At 38.2% G+C, this 22,016-nt stretch overlaps 1 protein-coding gene across 4 annotated transcripts in view; it reads left to right on the top strand.

Moving 5' to 3' along the window:
* The window catches only part of sulf2a (sulfatase 2a), a 129,037-nt gene that overhangs the window by 100,050 nt on the left and 6,971 nt on the right, over nt 1-22,016 (top strand). For all 4 annotated transcript variants that reach the window (XM_057845634.1, XM_057845631.1, XM_057845632.1 and 1 more), the window contains 14 exons: nt 525-764; nt 847-998; nt 7,492-7,661; nt 11,484-11,634; nt 11,886-12,061; nt 12,161-12,289; nt 15,291-15,347; nt 15,449-15,578; nt 17,488-17,695; nt 17,999-18,257; nt 18,337-18,433; nt 18,523-18,617; nt 18,804-18,863; nt 19,734-19,897. In XM_057845634.1, the coding sequence (XP_057701617.1) occupies nt 525-764; nt 847-998; nt 7,492-7,661; nt 11,484-11,634; nt 11,886-12,061; nt 12,161-12,289; nt 15,291-15,347; nt 15,449-15,578; nt 17,488-17,695; nt 17,999-18,257; nt 18,337-18,433; nt 18,523-18,617; nt 18,804-18,863; nt 19,734-19,897 (2,088 nt within the window). The remainder of the gene's footprint in view (nt 1-524; nt 765-846; nt 999-7,491; nt 7,662-11,483; nt 11,635-11,885; nt 12,062-12,160; nt 12,290-15,290; nt 15,348-15,448; nt 15,579-17,487; nt 17,696-17,998; nt 18,258-18,336; nt 18,434-18,522; nt 18,618-18,803; nt 18,864-19,733; nt 19,898-22,016) is intronic.

Here is a 22,016-nt window from a genome sequence, read left to right as displayed (position 1 = left end):
AAGTGGCTTAGTCAAAGTCATGTGCTCCCTTTGCCATCCCCTCCATCGCTGGCATGAATGCAGGCTGCCTATGCCTACCATTGTTAAGGTGCCAAATGCTAGCCATCTCCCTACCCACTTAAGTTCTTTAGTTCGTATTGGTTTGGAGTGGCTGCATAATAGCCTTGGTGACATCCTTTGTCCTCCACTGATGGCTAGTGGGAAGACTCCTATTGAAAAGCAGGAATTTATGGTCAAGCATCTGTTTCCCCAAACAATTACCATCAGCTTGAAAAGCTTTTACTACACAGGAGTCCAAATGGGTCACACTTAACAGAAAAGATTTATTCCTTCATCTATGCACACGCCTTTTTCTGTCCACCTTGAGATGCAATGGCGCTGTTTCTCTCATGCCCTATGTTGATACTTTTCCACTTTTTACCCCTTTACTCCCTTTTCGGTTCTTGAACTGCTTTATGTTGTCTTCTTGAGTTTCGCTTTGGAATCTCATTCTCCTTTTAACACGCTTTGCTGTTTTCGCCCAGGCTCAATGCAGGCCATGAACAAAACTCGGCACATCATGGAGAAAGGTGGAACACATTTCTCAAACGCTTTCTCTACCACGCCAATGTGCTGCCCGTCGCGCTCCTCCATCCTGACTGGGAAGTACGTCCACAACCATCACACCTACACAAACAACGAAAACTGCTCCTCGCCCTCATGGCAGGCCCACCACGAACCGCACACCTTCGCCGTTCACCTCAACAACTCTGGATATAGGACTGGTGAATGTTGAATAAGAAAAAAAGTGTTTCATACAGTTTGCTATTTACTAATATTATGTGTTCTTTCTGGTTTATTAATTAGCTTTCTTTGGAAAGTATCTCAATGAGTATAACGGATCCTATGTGCCTCCGGGCTGGAGGGAGTGGGTGGCCCTAGTGAAGAACTCACGCTTTTACAACTACACGCTCTGCCGAAATGGAGTACGAGAGAAACACAGCAGCGACTATTCGAAGGTACACGTACAATTCTTATTAAAGAAATCCACTCTAGAACATTTAATTATGAAAATGTTAATTCTAGGGCTGTCAAAATTACCGCGTTAACGGGCGGTAATTAATTTTTTAAGTAATCACGTTAAAATTAGGGCTGTCAAATGATTAAAAATTTTTAATCGAGTTAATTACAGCTTGAAAATTAATTAATCATAATTAATCGCAATTAATCGAAATTCAAACCATCTCTAAAATATGCCATATTTTTCTATAAATTATATATATATATTCTGTAAAATAAATTGTTGGAATGGAAAGATAAGACACAAGATGGATATATACATTCAACATACGGTACATAAGGAGTGTAGTGGGCAGTTCACTCTACTGTCATTTAAATCTGTCTATGCTGTCCTCACTCCGAAGCGTCTACTTTTTCCCAAGCTAGACAGCTAGTGAACGACGCCTTAATAATCAGACTTCTTCCTTTTTCATCTGATTTATAAATAAAATGGCCTCAAACCATTGTCCTCTTTAGACCGTCGTAAAACTACAAAAAAAAAAAAGTACACAAGCATTGCATTAGCAACAACGTTAGCTTAGCACGCAATACAGGTTCACTAAACATAAAAAAAAAAGCGTCTCATACAAAATATATAACATTTCGCTTACTAACATAATATTTACATTCTTTACAACAACCATACTTACGGACAAATCTTGTCCAAGGATCATATAAGCACAACATTACAACGTAGGCGTCAGCCCGAGACGTCGTGCAGCCATATTGAACTGGCAAGAAAACAGTAAACCATGTCGCAAAGCGACCACAAGCGTTCGCTGTTAGACAGCACAAAAAGCCTTGCTGTAAAACTTACCAAAAGGCAGAATACTGTCTGAGCGGGACATGTGCGTTAATTGCGTCAAATGTTTTAACGTGATTAATTTAAAAAATTAATTACCGCGCGTTAACGCGATAATTTTGACAGCCCTAGTTAAAATATTTAACCCATTTAACGCATGCGCGAAACGACCCACTCACGCATTGCCGCGAACAGATTACAATGGCACCGTGTTATGTATATTGAGAGCTAAGAGGCAGAGATAAGCAAGTGGAGTGGACACAGGCATTCATTGGAGCCGTGCTATTTATTGATATAAGCTTTGGCATCTTTTCCACAACAATTATTACTATTGTAGCAAGCGACATGGGGAGGAACGATAAGAGATGAGCTTTTTCTTAACACCCTGAATTGAACATAACGCAGAGAAGATATACCATTTGCAGCCACCACTGACAGTCATGGTTGCCAACTTCCCATCATGCATTTGGGCAATTAAGAACAGTTAAGTCGCTACAGTATAATTTAGTGAAAGCACAAAAAAAATAATAGTCCTATCTCTCTCAAAAAAAAAAAAAATAATGTTCACAAAAAGAAAAGCGCTCAATGCAAAGAGAACTGGCATTCCCAATCAAAATAGCTATGCAAAATAATACTCAATTTGGTAAAACTCTATTCAAACATTTCGTTTAGCTCAAAAAATACACTAGATGGCAATATTTAGTCACAATATACAAACTATCAAAATTTCTATAACTCACATTTATCTTTTAAGAATTACAAATCTTTCTATCCGTGGATCCCTTTCACAGAAAGAATGTTTATAATGTTAAAGCCATCTTGTGGATTTATTGTTATAATAAACAAATACAGTACTTATGTATATCCGTCTTGTCTTATCTTTCCATTCCAACAATAATTTACAGAAAATATGGCATATTTTAGAGATGGTTTGAATTGCAATTAATTACGATTAATTGATTTTTAAGCTGTGATTAACTCGATTAAAAATTTTAATCGTTTGACAGCCCTAGTTAATTTCAGTTGTCAGGTTTGACATAGACTTAAAGCAGAAAAAAACATGAAATCGATGCACATGATTTACTTTCGCAGGCCACGACACACAAAATGACGTATCACATCTTATCTGGCCCTCGGGCCTTGAGTTTGACACCTTTTTCTTCAGCAACACTGAGGAAATGTCTGCATGGTTTAGGGCAGGGGTGTCCAAACTTTTTGCAAAGGGGGCCAGATTTGGTGCGGTAAAAATGTGTTGGGCCGACCTTGGCTGACATCCTTTACGTAGAACAATATATTTAAGCAAATTTTAGCAAGCCATTCAGTGTCACATTTGCTTTATTATTTTTTAAATTGAATAATTTCAACAATCTTACAACTAGCCTTTGTGGCGTTCTCTTTCGACTCTCGGGCTCTTGCGAAATACTGCTGCTGTGATATTAAACTAGCTTTAAGTTGCTTCAATTTCTCGCTGCAAATCTTCCCTGTAATCTTGCCGTACATGTCGGCGTGTCTTGTTTGGTAATATCGGCTAACATTGAAATCTTTAAAAACAGCGACTGTCTCTTTGCAAATGAGGCAGACACAGTTGTTGCGTATTTTAGAGAAGAAATAGTCCAATTTCCACCTATCCTTGAAGCGCTGGCCGTCACAGTGAACTTCCTTTTTTTTGGTTGATTGTCGCGATTTTAGAAAATGGAAGTAATGGGTCACACGGGGTAATGTTGCTTAGCCCTTCAATACCTGCAACTTGAAGCCATTTTCAGAGAATCCCAAAATTTGAAAAATAAGGTCCTAATGAAACCATTTTTCAAATTTGTAAAAAGAAAAGTCAAAATGAATGTGTGTAATAAGCGCTCTAATATCTATAACCCATGCTAAATCATGTTTTTTTTCTCATAGAACTTGCAAATGCATGTGTTGACTTGCATCCTTCGTTTTTTGTTTGTTTGTTTGTTTTTTCCAAAAAGAAATGTCAAAATTCTAAATTAGTCTCAAAATCATGAATTTTTAGGTGTATGAAATGTGATACATTTGGCAATAAAGGGTTAAAGTGCTGCTGCCTTTTCGTGGGAAAATTAGGAGCAGCATTTCGTGTGTAAGCTACTTCATATGCTGGTTGCAGTAATTCTGACCAATTTATTAAGTCTGTGTGCGGGTCAGACGTTATTGATTTTATGACAGAGGCTGGGGGCTGGAAATTTGACCAGGGGCCGCATTTGGCCCCCGGGCCGGACTTTGGACATGTCTGGTTTAGGGAGACGGAAGAGGTGAAACAGGCGTCATTTATGTCTCAGGTGGAAAAAAGAGAAGTATGTATTGTTTTTTTCCGTCATTAGCAGCCTAAACAATTAGCGATTATCTTTTCCTGAAGGTCATTTTTGCCAGGAGCTGTCTTCTCCTTTAATGAAAATAGAATAGTCATTGTATAGTACAGTTACAACAAAACTGGGGTTGTAACAAAAATTAAATGTCACAGTTTGAGATCGTCACAGTATTAATGATAATGTGCTCATAAATGTGATGTCTAGGGAAAAATCACGGAATTGAAGGAAATTTGTACAATGGAGGCTGAGAGCCGCACACAGGAGAATCAAAACATCTTTTTATTGCCAGTCAAGGCCACTCGTTTTTGTGAATAAACCATCTTCAAATTATATTTTAGCTTTGCACTTCTATTCCCGTCCATTCAATTTTTACATTCAGACTTCTGAAACGCTATTATTGTTCTAGCAAAAAAAAAAAATCAAGCTATGCTCACATCAAAAAGCTGTTCATTGAGAAATTGTCTGTTCACTAGTTTGACAGTATTGACTAGTACAACTCAGATAGGCATAGGGACCCAGCGCTGTGAGCAAGGGCGGAGGTTAGCATCGGCACGGTAGGGACATTCAATAACACTACCAACTTTCCAGGAGGCTCAAATTGTCCACAGCAACTTAAGCAACCTTATTTGCATTATATCATGAGTTCAGTTGCTGTATATCATAATAATAATAATAATAATATATAATAATATAAAAAAAATAATTGTTAAGTGAATCATTTTCATCATGTTCAGACTTACATTTTTCCCTTTTCACTTGCTGAATCTGCCGGTCCATTTTTCCCCCTTAAACACACGTTTGATTGGCTGATGACTCAACCCCCCCACCCCACTCCCACCCTCGCCCGCCACACAGGCACACACGCACACTCACGCAGCACCGACAGATTCATTTCGACAAAATGCCGCCTCCTCCGCCCCCGTCGAAGAGGAGGGATATTTAGAAGTTTTTTTGTCAGCCAGCAGCAGCCACTGTAAGTAATGTAAAAAGACATCAATGTTGTGGAGTTGGCGGACACACCACTAATTTTGCTACTGAAAGTCCGACCTGCATCAGAGTTAGCATAATAAAACTGTGTGAACTTGCTTACCTGCAAAACTACTGCTTTCAGGCCAGCCTCCACAAGGAACAAGATGTCAAGCTAGCCATCCCTCATTTGAATTGTTTGCATTATGTGCATTACTGTAATGCAACGCGGTGGCTTTCCAGTGCACGTCCCTTTAAAGGGGAAAAAAAAAAAAAAAAAAAAAACGGGAAGCTATCCAAGAATGGGTCCACTTCAGGAGGACACTGACATGAACATGATCTGGCATGAAAACAAAAAATCTGAATTTAATGAGAGTACTTTGGATTTAGGTCTTGGGGTAGTCTAATATGCCTCAGATGTAGATTGGTCCTTGAATGTCTGAGATGTTATTTTCATTATTTTTTCCCATATCACTTTTATATTACAATACTTTAGTTACTTTAGTTTAGTTTAGGGGTGCTCTATTGTCACCAAGAAGTGGACCCATTTCTTAGATAGTGCTCCGTTTTTTAAATGGAGGGACTTGCACTCCAAAATGTTTTAGTAGTTTTTGAAAACAAAGGTTTGAGTTGAATGCTGTAGCACCTGAACCAGTGTTTAATTTGTAAAACATAAGGTGCCGGGACGCAAAATACATACAGTATGACAGCGTAGGGATGAAGAGACGGGTACAGGTCCCGGAACATATGCAGAAAATGGTGCTGAAAAGAACATGCAAATGCGCACTTGCCATGCTGTGGGACTAGCAAGCCTCAATGGCGTACCACACGCAGGCTATTTTTAGACCGTGACGTCGCATCGTAAAGCGGAAGTAAAGCCGAAGTGGGACATTATAGACCCGCCCTCGCATTGACACAACGTAATTAGTGCTACTTTTCTCCGGTAATCTTTCCAAAACGAACATGCCGATCACGCATTGCTTTTTTGGAACTTGTAGAAACAACTCTAGACATTACGACACGTGAAGGATGTTTTCTTCATACGTTTCCGGAAACCAAAAACTCGGGAGGAAAAAATGTGAAGACCGAATCAACTTGCGCGGACTTTAACGCCAGCTCGGCGAATCCATTCGCGTTTCATATGCAGCAAACATTATGTTGGGTTGACATGGTCTTTCAGAGGACAAAGAAGTAAGCTATTTTTATATTTTTAACTTATTTTTTTAGCGTAACGTTGTGCCGTACTGCTTCTGTCTGACAATGAATGACCTGAAAAGAATTTCAATGGGTCTGACTGCCACTGTTACCGTTTCTGTTATATACTGTATATAAAAAAAACAACTTTAGTAAGGGGGAAGTGTAAATAAATTATAAGATTAAGATGTGTTATCAATGAAAAATTGTTCGTTGGCTGTCACTGAGTAGCATTTGCGATCGCTACACAAAGCTAACTAAATTACCCCCAAGAACGGTAAGAGACGTAGGACAACCAGAGGATATATAAGAAAGACAGGGCTGATGGTAAAGGATAGCTTGTTGAAACAGGAGAATGTCATTGTCAGTCGCGTCGATAAAAAAGCTAAAGCTATGCTTAGGTCAGCTCGTTTTTTTTGTCTTTTTCAGCCTTCGACTCTAAAGTCATCTCTTTAACTGAACATTTTTATGTTCTTCCACATCTTTGCCAGTCAATTTGGCACCAGGCACATCATTTTCGGAGAGATACCTAGCAACAGTAGCTAATGTCATGAATATTAATGAGCGGAAGTGACGTGTTGCTTGCGGTACGCCATTTCAGACATCAGAATTTCATGAGAGTATTTTGGTTCGAGTCTTGGGGTAGTCCAGTATGCCTCAGATGTAGATCGGTCCTTGGATATCTCAATTTTTTTTTCATTATTTTTTTTTTTCCCCAATCAATTTTATATTTCAATGCTTTAGTTTGACTCTTGGGGTGCTCCAATCTACCCCAGAAGTTGACCCATTCTTGGAAAGCTCCCCGTTTTTTAATAAAGGGACATACACTTCAAAATGTTTCTTTAGTAGTTTTTTGAAAACAAAGGTTTGAATCGAAAGTTGTATCACCTGAACCAATACGCATGAAAGTTAGTATAAGTCAATACAAATTTATTTTGTAATGATCATTGAGCCTACCAATATTGAGACCAAACCTACGCCCTTGGCCGTGAGTTACATTCAAAATGTTGATTATCAGTGTGTATTGCAATTCACATTAGTTCTGTCTATTTTATCTCTTGTTGTTTGATCAGATGGTGACATGTTTTACACGGCCAATCAGATTCGATAACACTGGACAAAGGGAGTGGACCAGGCGCTGTTGACTCACATGTGTTTGCTTCACAGGATTACCTTACAGACGTCATCACCAACGACAGCATCAACTACTTTCGAATGTCCAAGCGGATGTACCCTAACCGTCCTGTCATGATGGTTCTGAGCCATGTTGCCCCTCACGGCCCAGAGGATTCTGCCCCGCAGTACAGTTCCGCCTTCCCCAATGCTTCGCAGCACATGTGAGAACTGAATAACACAATTCACACATAATTTACACTTGGATTGTCCTGTATAACATCTACTTCTGCAGACCTATTGCCTAATTAATCTTCACTGACAAGCACCAAGATCAATTTTTACATTTTGACATCCACGGCTATTTACTTTCTCATAAGTCATCTTCATAGTCAAGCTGCATTTCATTTCCCCAATAATTTAATAACAAATTCAATAATCACATATCAATGTTATCTCCCTCCGCTCGCAGGATGTTGGCAGCCCAGCTTCTTCTGAGTGCAGCCAGCGCTTTGCTCCAATTTCTTTGACTCACATGTTGTTAACGCTTGTGGTGCCACTGTTAATGAGCCCTGCTAATTTGTTCCATTTTGTCAGCAATGATCAAGGAGAGACATGGATGTTGTCAATGTAATGCAGAGCTAATGATGACAGACGCAGACTCCTACGGAACACCCGCGTCTTTGTCTTTGCAACGCTCAGTGCTCCTGACTGGTGCTGCTGGCTAATAGAAGGGTCCGCTATTGGCCTCTTGAGACAAATTCAGGACCAGTAATTAGACTGCACTTGCTACCCCTTCCCTTCCTCCAACGCCCCATTCTCTTGATTAATCAAATCCCCCCAGCATCATTAACCTGTGCCATGCAGGCTTTAGGAACTGAATATTTGTAAATCTGGCCCCAGTGCCTTCATACAAACTTTTAATTGCTCTTTCTCCATACATTTTCATCCCTTGGGTAATTTTTCAGCGTGTGTTGCCTGGCTCTTTTTCTTTCTTTGTCTCCCACTTGTTCTCGTCTACTACATTAGGAGAGGGTGAGATAGTGATTTCCTGTTGTCCTCTGTTGATGAACTTTCTCACCTTGGCACCTTCTTCACACTACATTACATTTGATACTGTGAATTCAAGCACAAAGACATTAGTGTTTATTTGGTTTAATCGATCCTATTTAAAAGATTAAATTCATTTGCTTCTTAGATGGCCTTGATTTAGGATTGTTTATTTCCAAATAATTGAGCGTCTATGTGATTTGCAGAGGATATTGATCAAACTGTGCTCCCCGTGTGCAAGACTATCGATTGTACTGTTTTGCATTTTACATGTTCGGAGGTGCCTCCGGTTTAGCATTGCATTAACATCATTTCTGCTACTTTGGAAAGAAAAAGGTCAGCAGAAATCGACAAAGGTCATTACTGTGCGTATGCGGAGAAAACTTGCTTTGCTGTAGAGTGGAACTTAAGGTCAAACACTATCTGTGCAGATTTTTATTCATAGAAAAGATAAGAATTTGAATGAATTTGGGCTGTCTTTTGTTGTATATTAATGCACTGGTTGATATTGACAGCGAGAGACGTCAAATATATTTGGCCTGGGAGGGCTGGCAGCGAATGTGCATGTTTTAATGGCGTTGATCGCAATAGATGTCCTATCTATTTAAACTGGGAGGGGCTGCCAGGCCAGATGGATGAATGTCTATTGCTGTCAGTGGTGTAGCTCGGGGGAATCAAACTCATCTATTTGTGGGCCGCATCATAGTTATGGTTTCGTTTGGAGAGCCATTATGTCTGCCAACTAGGGCTGCCACAATTGATAAACTAATCAACAACTAATGGATTAGCAAATGAATCGACAACTTTTTTTTATAGTTGATGAATCGATTATATTCATTTTTCCAAATCCTCTTTTGTTCCTCATTTTCTATTTAAATGAACAAAAATAATGTGGTCTTTTATTTTATTTTTATTTAAAAAAATAAAATAAAATAAAAAAAAAAAAAGGAAACCCATATGCAATGATCCCTTGCTACTTTGCGCTTCAAACTTCGCGCCTTCAGTCCATCGCAGATTTTTTTTTTCAATTAAAAAAAATACAGATAAGCTGTCCTGAGCTAATCGCGTAGTCCCACTCCCCCCCCCCACCCCCCGCTCTTTGTTGCTCAAGCAATGAACTGGAGTTGCTTATTAAAGGGGCAGTTTACATGGCGACTCTGCGACACAAAGACGCACTGACTGAGTTGCGGACTCGCCTCGCGTGCATATGGTGTCGGCGAAGGCGAAAACGAAAAATTTCTGAATCCTGCCTCCAAAGTGGAAGAATCCGATTGCAGGGGGTTGAGGGGGGCTTCCTCGGCATGCATATCAAAGGCTCCTGCGACACGAGACCGCGCTGTTAACGTCAGCTTTCGTACACGTCACATTGGGCGTGTGCAGCGGTGCTACTAAACATTAAAAACAGCAAATATGGCAGAATGTCGGCTTTAATTTACTGTTTTGATAATATTTTTGAATTAAATATGTTGAACGTTTCAATTTTTGTGGCTTTTTGAACAAAAGAAAAATGACATTGCTTCGAGTGGGCAGGTATATTTTTTTCCGAGCTGAGGGGGCTTGGTGGGGTCAAAGTGCATAATTCTCTGTCGCCCAGTAAATCTGCACTGCCCCCTAGGGCCTGGCATGAATACTACATCGTTTTCATGCGGAATTGCGACTTTGTTCAAATAGAGACGCAAATGCAAATTTGAAATTGTTCGTATTCTCAGAGAGTCACAATGTAAACGGCCCCAAAGTCTTCTGTTTGATCTTGCTACAGATCCCTGTAAGCCTCAGCATCAAAGCGTCAATGCGTCCATCATTGTTTAGCTTGTTAAACAGTTGCTGTGGCAACTCGTTGTGTGTAAGTGAGGAGACGGAGCGGATTTGAGTGGACTCACTCAATGAAGCATTTAATAAAGACAAGCATTTTTTCTACTTTATTCTTGTTTTAAAATGATTCGGTGGGACAGTAACATGTTTAAAAATTATAATTATTACATTTGAAGTGCTTAAAAACATTTATTAAAATATAAATAAACATAAATATATTTTTTAATTATACTTTTGGGGAAAAAACGTGTCTTATATGTATCTCTTTCCAAAATGCAAAATCTGATTAAATACATTGAACACCCAAAAAAAAAAAAAAAAAATAACGGTGGTTGGGGGGGGGGGCTACTTCACGGTTTTTCAATTATCGCAACGGGTTCTGGTCCCCATTAACCACGAAAAACGAGGGATCACTGGACTGTTTTATTTCTTTATATTTTTTTTCTCATTAAAAACAAAAGAGGGGAAAATTGTAAATATTCTATTTTTATTTCTTGTTTTTTTTTTTTCTATTAAAAAAGGAAAAACAAATATCTTCATTTTTAAATACAATTGTTCTTTTTTGTTTTCATTTTTTTCAAGGGGAAAAAATAACAATATTCTTTGATTTCTGTGGGTCTTGATTTCTCACTGAGCATTGCAGGAATTTTATTGGAATTTTATTTTAGCAAGAAGCATGAAGTCAACCCACATGATTTGCTTTGGCGAGACACGCAAACATAATGTGGCCCCCGGGCCTTGAGTTTGATACCTATGGTGTAACCAGAGATAAGTGACTTAAAGTAATATCACATTACCATATTTCACTGTCATATAAAAGTAAAGAGAACTGTAAAACAAAAGTGAAAAACTTATCTAAAAAAGAAATGGAGTGGGAGTATTGCTGAAGGCGAGGTAACATTTTGCAGTTGAACTCGGATTTTGGTACATTGATTCAGAAAGAGTTACCCAATATTGTGGCCACACATTTTAAGTTACCGTTGCTATGGAAACATGGACATCCATGAATTCTATAGCTTTTTTTTACTTTTTCTGATCAAATAAATTCAACTGGATTAACTTTTGCAGCTCAAAATCATGTGCTGAAAATTACGACAGAAAACCAAAACTCTAATTTGCTATTATACCCTTTAGAAACAAACATGATTTGTTTCCTGTAAAGAATTTTTTGTCTGTCCTTTCAGAACTCCGAGCTACAACTACGCTCCCAACCCAGACAAACACTGGATCCTCCGCTACACTGGGCCGATGAGGCCTGTGCACATGCAATTCACTAACATGCTGCAACGCAGGAGGATGCAGACCCTGCTGTCTGTGGATGACAGCATGGAGAAGGTAGGGGGCCAAGTACACATCCATTCCATGCTACGGCAAAGAGAAACAAAAACAAGGCACAGGCTATCACAGACACAGAAAAGTAAACCATTTACTTTATATCCCAGTGTCTCCCGTCCTGAGAGAGCTGTGCTGGTTCTAATAGAGACTTTTTAATGTATTCACTGACACAGTTGTAATGTCAGTCAGTTCCATTTGATTTTCAACAGTTTTTCTCTGGACAAGTATTGAGTGGATTATATCCCTTATAGGTGTACAACATGTTGGTGGAGACGGGTGAAATGGATAATACCTATATCATCTACACATCCGATCACGGCTACCATATCGGCCAGTTTGGACTAGTAAAAGGCAAATCAATGCCTTATGAGTTTGATATCCGGGTTCCCTTCTATGTACGAGGGCCGAATGTGGAGCAAGGTGCCATGTAAGTCAGGATGCACTATCGATTTGATGTATTGACAGTTGATTTAGAAGTTTGTTGAAAGCCAATTTGAGTCCATGTTTTGTTTTTGTTGCCCTGCAGTAACCCCCATATGGTCCTGAATATTGACTTGGCGCCCACTCTGCTGGACATGGCTGGTGTTGATGTTCCTGCAGAAATGGACGGAAAGTCTATCCTTAAGCTGCTAGACACTGACAAACCAGTGAACAGGTGATCACTTTTTTTTCTCTCCCTCTACATTCAAAACAATTCTAAGAATGCCAATCACGGTATGTTTAAGTATGTTTGAGGACAACACTACACTATAACTTCCTGTAATATTTTTTTCATGCTTTCCCTCTGTCTGGTATATGGTGATAAACACCTAGAAATGTGAGGTAGATGTGCTAACCCTGAAGGCGAGACTAAATTTAATTGCAAATGACTCTTTTTATTTAACGATGATGTCTAGCCCAACCTAAAAGGTTTATAATAACCTAAGGTTTCAACAAGATGGTACCCAAGCAATACCATTTTCTTAGACAGGGCTCACAACACGCGATAATTTTGACAGCCCTAGAATATGGGTGAACACACAATTTTTGATCTGAGCTCAAGTTTTGACTAGGCTACCAAATATGTAACACTGTGTTCAAAGTTGTAACAGTGTTTAAGCACTGTAGGTGGTTTTGAAACTATTTACACCAAGTACTATCTCATAAAATACTTATTTCTACATGTTACCCTATAATGAATAATATTAAAATATGGTAATTCTATTCTATTCTATTCTATTCTATTCTATTCTATTCTGTTAGTATTGCGAAATGTTGATGAATATTACGGGAGCAGTTTCATTACATATTATTACAAGCCACCATTTTAATATCAAGACTGCTCTTAAATATAGGGGAAAATCTATTTGGGGCCCTAGCCAAATGAAAATTCGATATGAATGAATGTTTGAAAATGAATAATTGACTAACCCTATGCACATCTATTGTAGTAGTGGTAGCGGTAGTGGCGATAGTAGTAGTAGTGGAGACAAATGCAACTAAACTGAACCAAATAAATGTACTGTCGTGAATTCAAAAATAGTTTGAAGATTTGAGTCAGTGAATATTTTGCTTGAGTGAGCCCACTAGAACCACTGCTAAAGGTGGATAGAGTAGCAAAAAAAATCCCTAGGTATGAGTAGTGTTACTTAAAATAATATTACTAGGGCTGTCAAACGATTAAAATTTTTAATCGAGTTAATTACAGCTTAAAAATTAATTAATCGTAATTAATCGCAATTCAAACCATCTATAAAATATGCCATATTTTTCTGTAAATTATTGTTGGAATGGAAAGATAAGACACAAGATGGATACATACATTCAACATACGGTACATAAGGACTGTATTTGTTTATTATAACAATAAATCAACAAGATGGCATTAACATTATTAACATTCTGTTAAAGTGATCATGGATAGGAAGACTTGTAGTTCTTAAAAGAAAAATGTTAGTACAATTTATAGAAATTTTATATTAAAACCCCTCTTAATATTTTCGTTTTAATGAAATTTGTAAAATGTTCAATCAAAAAATAAACTAGTAGCCCGCCATTGTTGATGTCAATAACTACTTACACAATGCTCATGGGTGCTGAAGCCTATAAAATCAGTCGCACCTAAGCGCCAGCAGAGGGCGGCAAAACTCCATAAAACACAATTAACAAGTGAGCGTTTCACTGTACCGTCATTTAAATCTGTCTGAGCGGGGCATCTGCGTTAATTGCGTCAAATATTTTAACATGATTAATTTAAAAAATTAATTAACACCCGTTAACGCGATAATTTTGACAGCCCTAAATATTACTTAACTATAGTTCTGTACAAGTAAAAAAAAAAAAAATTCAGTCAAAAAATACTCAAGTGATAAGTAACACTGTGAGTGACTTCTTACAATGTCTGATTTTTTTAAACAATGGAATTTTTTTTTCTCAGTACAATGTCATCTACATTAAGTCTTATTATTATGCGATACTACAACCAATTACCGAATTTTTCGGACTATAAGTCGCAGTTTTTTTCATAGTTTGGCTGGGGGTGCGACTTATACTCTGTAACGACTTATGTGTGAAATTATCAACACAATATTATATCATTTCACATGTTATTTTGGTGTTTTGGAGTGACACTGATGGTTTGGTAAACTTGTTAGCATGTTATTTTTATAGTTATCTGAATAACTCTTAATAGCTGTGTTACGTTAACATACCGGCCATGTTCGCATTTTGTTACTGATGCATCATGTAACATTATCGTACTGTACACTTATTCAGCATGTTGTTCTCTATTGTATTTTTATTTTAAATTGCCTTTCAAGATGACATATCTGTTCTATGTGTTGGATTTTTATCAAGTAAATTTCCCCCAAAAATGCGACTTATACTACGGTGCGACTTATATATGTTTTTTTCCTATTCGTTTGGCTTTTTATGGCTGGTGCGAATTATACTCAGGTGCAATTTATAGTCCGAAAAATACGGTACATTACCATATTAGGCCAAAGAAATACACAAAAATCGAGGAATGAATAATCGTAGAGGAAAAATTGTTGTTGTTTTTTGTTGGTTATTTTGCGTGCGTGTGTTCCTGGTGTAGTCTTTTTATGGTATTAATTTGATGGTGTGAATTATTTATTTGAAAATCAATAAAAATATTGTGGGGGAAAAAATAGAGGAATGAAACATCCCCTGTCCAAAGAGCACGAGTGCCCTCTAGTTGAGAAAAAAAATATTTCCTACTATGAAATTAAAACGATAATATCTCCGGTTCTCCGTTATCTGTTGGTGGCAAATAAAAACTGGAGAGGATGAAATCTGTACAGGCAGGCCTAATCATAGGACTGACTACAAGCTACTGTTACATTTGATTGGTATAAATGAATCCTTTGATTATTGTCTCATTGGTGAAACTTGTAGAGCCACTGTTGGCATCTCTGGAAAAAGTAAAGTAAAATCTAATATGTAAAGAGGAAAATGTAATGCAATGTAAAAATGTAATGACTTTAATGTAGCCAAAATACTCTTTGAAATAGGCTACATATTTCTTCAAAAGTTACTCAAGTAAATGTAACAGTGTAAATGTAATGCATTAATACCCACCTCTGACCTCTGTGAAAGTACTGTATATTTTTACTCTCATTTAAGTGCTGACCACATTTGTTCTCCTTTTTCGCCAGGTTCAATTTAAATAGAAAAGGTAAAACCTGGCGAGATTCCTTCCTTGTGGAGAGAGGGTATGTTTTATTGTGACTTTCAGGACATGTCTGCTAACATCAGACTCTTTGTCTCTCTCTTCCTGGTGGTCTAGCTTATGATTAATTCCCTGTTCTTGCAGAAAGCCTCTGCACAAGAGGGCCGATGGGAAGGAAATGGCTCAAGAGGAGAACTTCCTGCCCAAATACCAACGAGTGAGGGAGCTGTGCCAGAAGGCAGAGTACCAGACTTCCTGTCAACAGCCGGGACAGGTATGTGACTACATGACCTTGTGGTTGGTTGCAGTTAGAGTACAGTGGGTATCTAGTTGACCAAAGACTACATGACAAGAAAATTGTATTGCTAGAATTTGACAATGAAAGCTTTTAAAAGCAATTATTTGGAAGAAGGTGTACATGTGTATTTAAACTAAAGGGCTATTTTTAGTAATTAAAAAAAAAGAAAAAACCTAACCTCACTAAGAACTGGCATCTACATACTTTATGTGAATGACATATTTTGGGTCTAGTAGCCCACAATATTAACATTGGGTAAACAAGTGTGGCCTACATAGCCTAAAATTTGATGTCCATAATACTGTACTGTATGTGGACGCCAGGTCTAAATTATAATTACAGCATATTTTTTTAACCATTACTCTATACTGTATTTTTCTATTATCTGTAGTGTTGCACCGATGCAATTTTTTCTCAAAGACCAAAATAGTGCTAAATTTGTGAAATCAAAATGTGTATAATACTAGGCCAACAGTAAAAAAGTAAAAATGCAATGAATGAATAATTAATAAACTTTTTAAAACCCTGAGTTTTGTCTCTCAAAGGCCAAACACTGCAACTTTCATGAAATTATAAGTAATAATAATTGACCACAGAACTGTCTCTGTTAGTCTCCCTCTCTGTGCACCAGCAGCAACACACAATTAGCCACTTAACTTGGTTTACTTCGCTTACTTCTACAGCACTTTTGAATAGGCTTGCCAGTTGCCACCCATCCTTTGAAACAATGAATCGTTCTGATTTGGGAATTAAAAGTTCCGTTCTGTATTGAACCAATACAGAATATATATATAAATAGATAGATTTCTATGCATTTTAGGAGTTGTTCCTTTTTTTCGGTGCCTGTACGGCTTATGGGGAGCGTCCCCATATTTCTATTTCTGAAAGGTGGCATCCCTACTTTTGAAACAGGTCTCGAATTACTGTGGCATTTCTTTCAGTAAAAGACAACAAAAGTAAAGTAGACGAACTGAACTTACCAGAGATTGTTGCTTCGGTCGAGCTCCCTTCCTCTGGATAGGGTTCCTGCTGTTACAGCCTCAAACTTTTTGTGTTCCTTCACTTGTTTCGTCTACTTTGTTTTTCCTACATATGAAAAAGCTTCCCCGGCATTGGTTAAGAGTGGCTATTGGTCCACTGTCATTGGTCTGGAGCAGGCCAGTATCGATAGCTGCCTGACATTCAAAGTGATCACATGTCATCACACAACAGAGTGTAGTGAGCGTCAGGAGAAAAAAAGGCTGCGGTCAAGTGTTATAGTACTAGACTGGTAAATGGTATTTGTGCCCTCTTTGTTGGTACTCGCCGATAACAACACAGCCATTTCGAGCTGGATCCCTCCCCGATACTAGTATTGGTATCGGCGCATCTTTGATTATCTATAAATATTTTCTATGAATAAGTGAAACTTTGAAATAACAAAATGTTCATAAAAACATCATCAGCAATATTAAAACTAATAAAGACAGAAATACACTCTAGTTATGGTCCCCAATAACACTCTAAAGTTGATTTATTTTCAAAATGTCATATGGACATTGACAGAAAAAAAATCAATTTAAACCATCGAGTGCACACCAAGATAACAAACAATGTGCATTTAATGCAGTAATATCTTTACAGCTGAGTCCAAGATTGAAGTAAAGCTCAACTAAATCCTGTATTATTATTTTTAGCTCGTCGAAACTGCTGGTGTCCGATGCGCGCTGCAGTTTTTGGACTATAAAAGGGGAAGTTTCCGGTGCACACCAGATAGTTTCTAGTGTGCACCACATATTATCTGGTGCGCACCAGATGGTGTAAATTTATTTTATTTCTGTCGATGTCCTTTTACAGGCTCTGAATATTTACATGATTCACTAACATTACATTTCCCACTGTTCAGAAGTGGCAGTGCGTAGAGGACCCGAATGGCAAATTGAGGCTGTATAAGTGTAAGGGCATGGCTAGTCTATATGCCCCCCGAATGCAAGCTCTGATGGCCAGAGGTGGCCCCCAGCTGTTCTCCTCATCCAGTGTGGACAGCTGCAACTGTGGCAATGTGGCCTTTAAAACACCCACCCTGAAGCGGAAGAAACTGCTTACAAAGAAGAGTAAGGTTTTTTTTCTCTCTCTCTCTCTCTCTCTCTCACCATTGTGTAGCTATTATTAAGTCAGATTTTTTTTAAATTCATGACCTTTATTTTAAAATGTCCTTGCAGTAGCCAACAAATCTTTGTCAATGGGGTATTCATTAAAAATTTGAATTACAAGGGTTTCACAGTTCAAGAAAAAAGAATGTATCTATGCTGCCATCAAGTGGTCATAAGAAGATATAGCATTAGCATTTGTGTTAATGTATTTTATAAACAATATCCTTTTCATTAAAGTCAAATATTATGTCACATCTTTTTCAGAGATCAAATCCAGCAAGTCTGCCTCTAGAAAGCGTTGGGCCCGCTCTGTGTCCTTTGAGCTGGATGGAGACATGTACGCTGTGGACCTGGAAGAGTCTTATCATCCTGCGCCCTTCCAGAACAACAGCTGGACTTTCGACAGAAGTAGAAGAGTGGGACAAGATGAGGATGCTGAAGAGTTCAGTGGAATGGGAGTCACAGCCAGGCCCAACACTGAAAACAAACTGACTCCATCTGATGCTCTTAAGGTCACATACAGGTATGTATATGCATTATGCACCTGTGATAAGGAGACATCATTTATAAGGCTTAACATATTTGAGTTTCCCTCTTGACAGATGTTCAATTTTAATGAATGACACAGTAAAATGTGACGGTGGCCTGTATAAATCACTGCAGGCGTGGAAAGACCACAAAATGCACATTGAGCATGAGGTACAGTCTTTTTTATTGCATTGTTACACACAAAAATAAGACTTTGTTACTGTCTGGAACTCAGCTTGGTGGGTTATTGTGCTTGCCAGATTGAAACCTTGCAGACCAAAATAAAGAATTTACGAGAGGTCAAAGGACACCTGAAACAGGTGCGACCAGAAGAATGTCAGTGTAACACTCCCAGGTAAGTATGAGCCTCATGTCGCAATTTAATTTAGTTTGCTTAATTGAACAAATATCAAATCTCCATGTTGTATGATTGTTTATTGGTTTTTGTAATGAAAATAACTTTAGCCAGAAATGCATATATAAAAAACGTGTATTTTGTTTTTTGAAATATGTAACTTGTGGAACAAATTTGTCTTTACAGTTACCTGCTGAAAAATAAAGAAAACATTTTGCTGGGCACCGGGCGCATGCATTCATTCAGGTACCGTTTGACAGTGTTGTTCATCCTATTTTTTTTAAAGTAATTAATTACAGTTACAAATTACTCCTCCCAAAAAGTAACTGAGTTAGTAACTCAGTTAAATCATTGTAAGAGTAATTAGTTACTCAGCAAAGTAACCGACGTTACCTTTCATGTTCCACACGATATCACATTATACGTTCTAAAACATCTTTTCCATCAGAAGATGTTTATATTACCTGATTGAAGAATAAAAACACTATCTACGATATTTTAGAACATTTGGTATTTAATTTGGATTAAATATATTAGTCTGTTAAGAAAACACAAATTTAAATTAACCAGTGCAAATCTCTGAAATTGTATATTCGCCCTACTGCACAATGAGCAGAACACTGTCCTTAAATATTCCGAAAAGTAACAATATTAAATAGTGAAAATGATTCAAGTTTGAGAACGCTACCTTTGAAATTCCCTGGCCTGTCACCATTATCGCTGTCTTGTTGTTTGCGAGAGCGTGCACTGAGACAGCGTGAGTTAGCAGAGCATGATCCGCCTACCTAGCCAATCATCATCACGTTTGCAACATTGTCACTACCCCTTCCTTCCTCCCGCATCCCCTGTCCCGCTCTGCTCTCTCCAAGGGTGCTGATGTGTGACAAAATTAGACAACTCGCGCTTCATTCAACCAAATTGTTGTAACGCGCTCCTCAACATCCTCAGTAACGGTAACGTCATTGCAAAGTTGGGAAAAGTAATTAATTGAATTACACTGTACCAAAAAAAAAAAAAAAATAGAAAGTTATTAACAACACTACCGTTTGACTCATTTTATATGATAACTGGGCACGATAAGCAGTTTCAGTGTTTTTTTCTTTTTCTTTTATTCAGAATGCCTAAGCAGAAGACTCAGTGGCTACAAAAGGAGCAGAAGCGAAGGAAGAAACTCCGGAAATTCCTGAAAAGGCTCCAGAACAATGACACTTGCAGCATGCCAGGCCTTACTTGTTTCACCCATGACAACCATCACTGGCAGACTGCTCCCTTCTGGACGAGTAAGAAGTTACTCAATGTTAACATTACAGGGAATTTTTTGTTTTACATTTACTGACACTTAGGCTAGGTTCATACCGCAGGTCTTAATGCATGAATCCAATTTTTTCGTGTTTTTCCGACTCGAGTGAGGCATTAACTTGACGGTCTGAACGGGACAAGTCGCATAAAAGTGGATCATTTCAAATCCGATCTAGGTCGCTTTCGTATGTGGTTAAAATCCGATCTGGGCCACATTTTTCCAGAATGTGGCTGCGGTCTGAATTGTCAAGTCCCCCAAATTGGAATTCATGCAGCAATTACGTCAGGAAAGAGCACGAGAGGCGCTACGGTAGCGATTGAGCGGTGCATTAGCGTTAGCACTAGGGTTGTTCCGATCATGTTTTTTTGCTCCCGATCCGATCCCGATCGTTTTAGTGTGAGTATCTGCCGATCCCGATATTTCCCGATCCGATTGCTTTTTTTTTTGCTCCCGATTCAATTCCAATCATTCCCGATAATTTTTCCCGATCATATACATTTTGGCAATGCATTAAGAAAAAAAATGAATAAAACTCGGACGAATATATACATTCAACATACAGTACATAAGTACTGTATTTGTTTATTATGACAGTAAATCCTCAAGATGGCATTTACATCATTAACATTCTTTCTGTGAGAGGGATCCACGGATAGAAAGACTTATAATTCTTAAAGGATAAATGTGACTTTGTATATTGTGGCTAAATATTGCCATCTAGTGTATTTGTTGAGCTTTCAGTAAATGATACTGTAGCCATTTAACCTCTGCCCAAATGCATGATGGGAAGTGCAACCATGACTGCGTCGTGGTACCAATTGATATATCTTCTCTGCGTTGGGAAATAACATAGGGTGTTAAAAAAAAAAAATCAACTACTATCTTTCTTCCCCACATTGCTTACCACGATTATTCTAATCGTTGGGAGAGGAATTGTAAGGCTTTAGGCATTTAAAAAAAGGTCCAAAGGCTGCCAAAATTCACTCTACTCATTTTACGCTGCCTTTTAGCTTTATATACTGTATGAGTAAAACGGCGCCTTTATAGATTGAACGCGACAATGCGTGAGTGGGTCGTGCAGCGCATGCGTTAATTGCGTTAAATATTGTAACGTGACAAATGTAAAAAATATTAATTCTCGCCGTCAACGCGATAAATTTGATAACCCTACCTTAAGCTTAAACTAAAGACTCTGGAAGAGTGTAACACATTATGTCTGTAACGTTAAATACAATTAGAAAACGATTTAATTTAGAAATATATTTAAAAAAGGCATGTCCGATATTTTTTTGCTGATTCCGATACTTTGAAAATGACGTGATCGGACCCGAGCGATCATCTCTAGTTAGCACCTAGCTTGAACATGGCTTTTAGGCAACAGGCTGGCTTGACAGCTGTCATAAAAAAATAAAATGGGGTGTGTGGGGCGGAGGATAAGCCTGAGAATGCTCCGTTTTCTCTCTGTGCTCTAAATGAGCAATATTTCAAGGTTGCTTACATGGCCGAGAGTCAGGGCAAACTGTCCGTATGTGTGTGCGTCATGCATGCACAGTGCGTGCATGTGATCATCCACATAAATTTTACACATAAACACTATATAAGACTAAACGGGGATTATTTTTGTCTGTTATTTGTGTCCTCTTTTTGGAAATCAAAATATGATCACCCTTGAATGACGTTGAGCCACCATTTTTGATGCTCCTGCACATGCGGGTCAGTTTGCTCAGCGCATCTCAGACTGCGAATTAGTGCGCATGCGTGATACTTAAACGGGCTCAATGAACAAAGGCAGTCTGAACAGGCACGCCATAAAAACAGATATGATAAAAAATCGGAATTGTGCATTAAAACCTGTGGTATGAATCTAGCCTTATTGCTTAAAAATAACTTTGGTGCCATATCGTGTTTTTTCTTTTTTTTTTTCCTAAGTAACTGTATTGAAATGATGACGTGGCGAGTTCAGTTCACTGTATAAAAAACATGAATACACAAACTTCTGATTAGTTTGTTGGAAAGTTGGCCTGTGTTTAACTTCTGTACTTCCCAGGACAAGTTAGACGAAAACAATAGTTTAAAATACTGTTGTGCTTTCCATTTTC

Source organism: Corythoichthys intestinalis, chromosome 9, assembly GCF_030265065.1.
Source record: "Corythoichthys intestinalis isolate RoL2023-P3 chromosome 9, ASM3026506v1, whole genome shotgun sequence".
Taxonomy (NCBI): domain Eukaryota; kingdom Metazoa; phylum Chordata; class Actinopteri; order Syngnathiformes; family Syngnathidae; genus Corythoichthys; species Corythoichthys intestinalis.
This window is presented reverse-complemented; position numbering and strand designations above follow the sequence as displayed.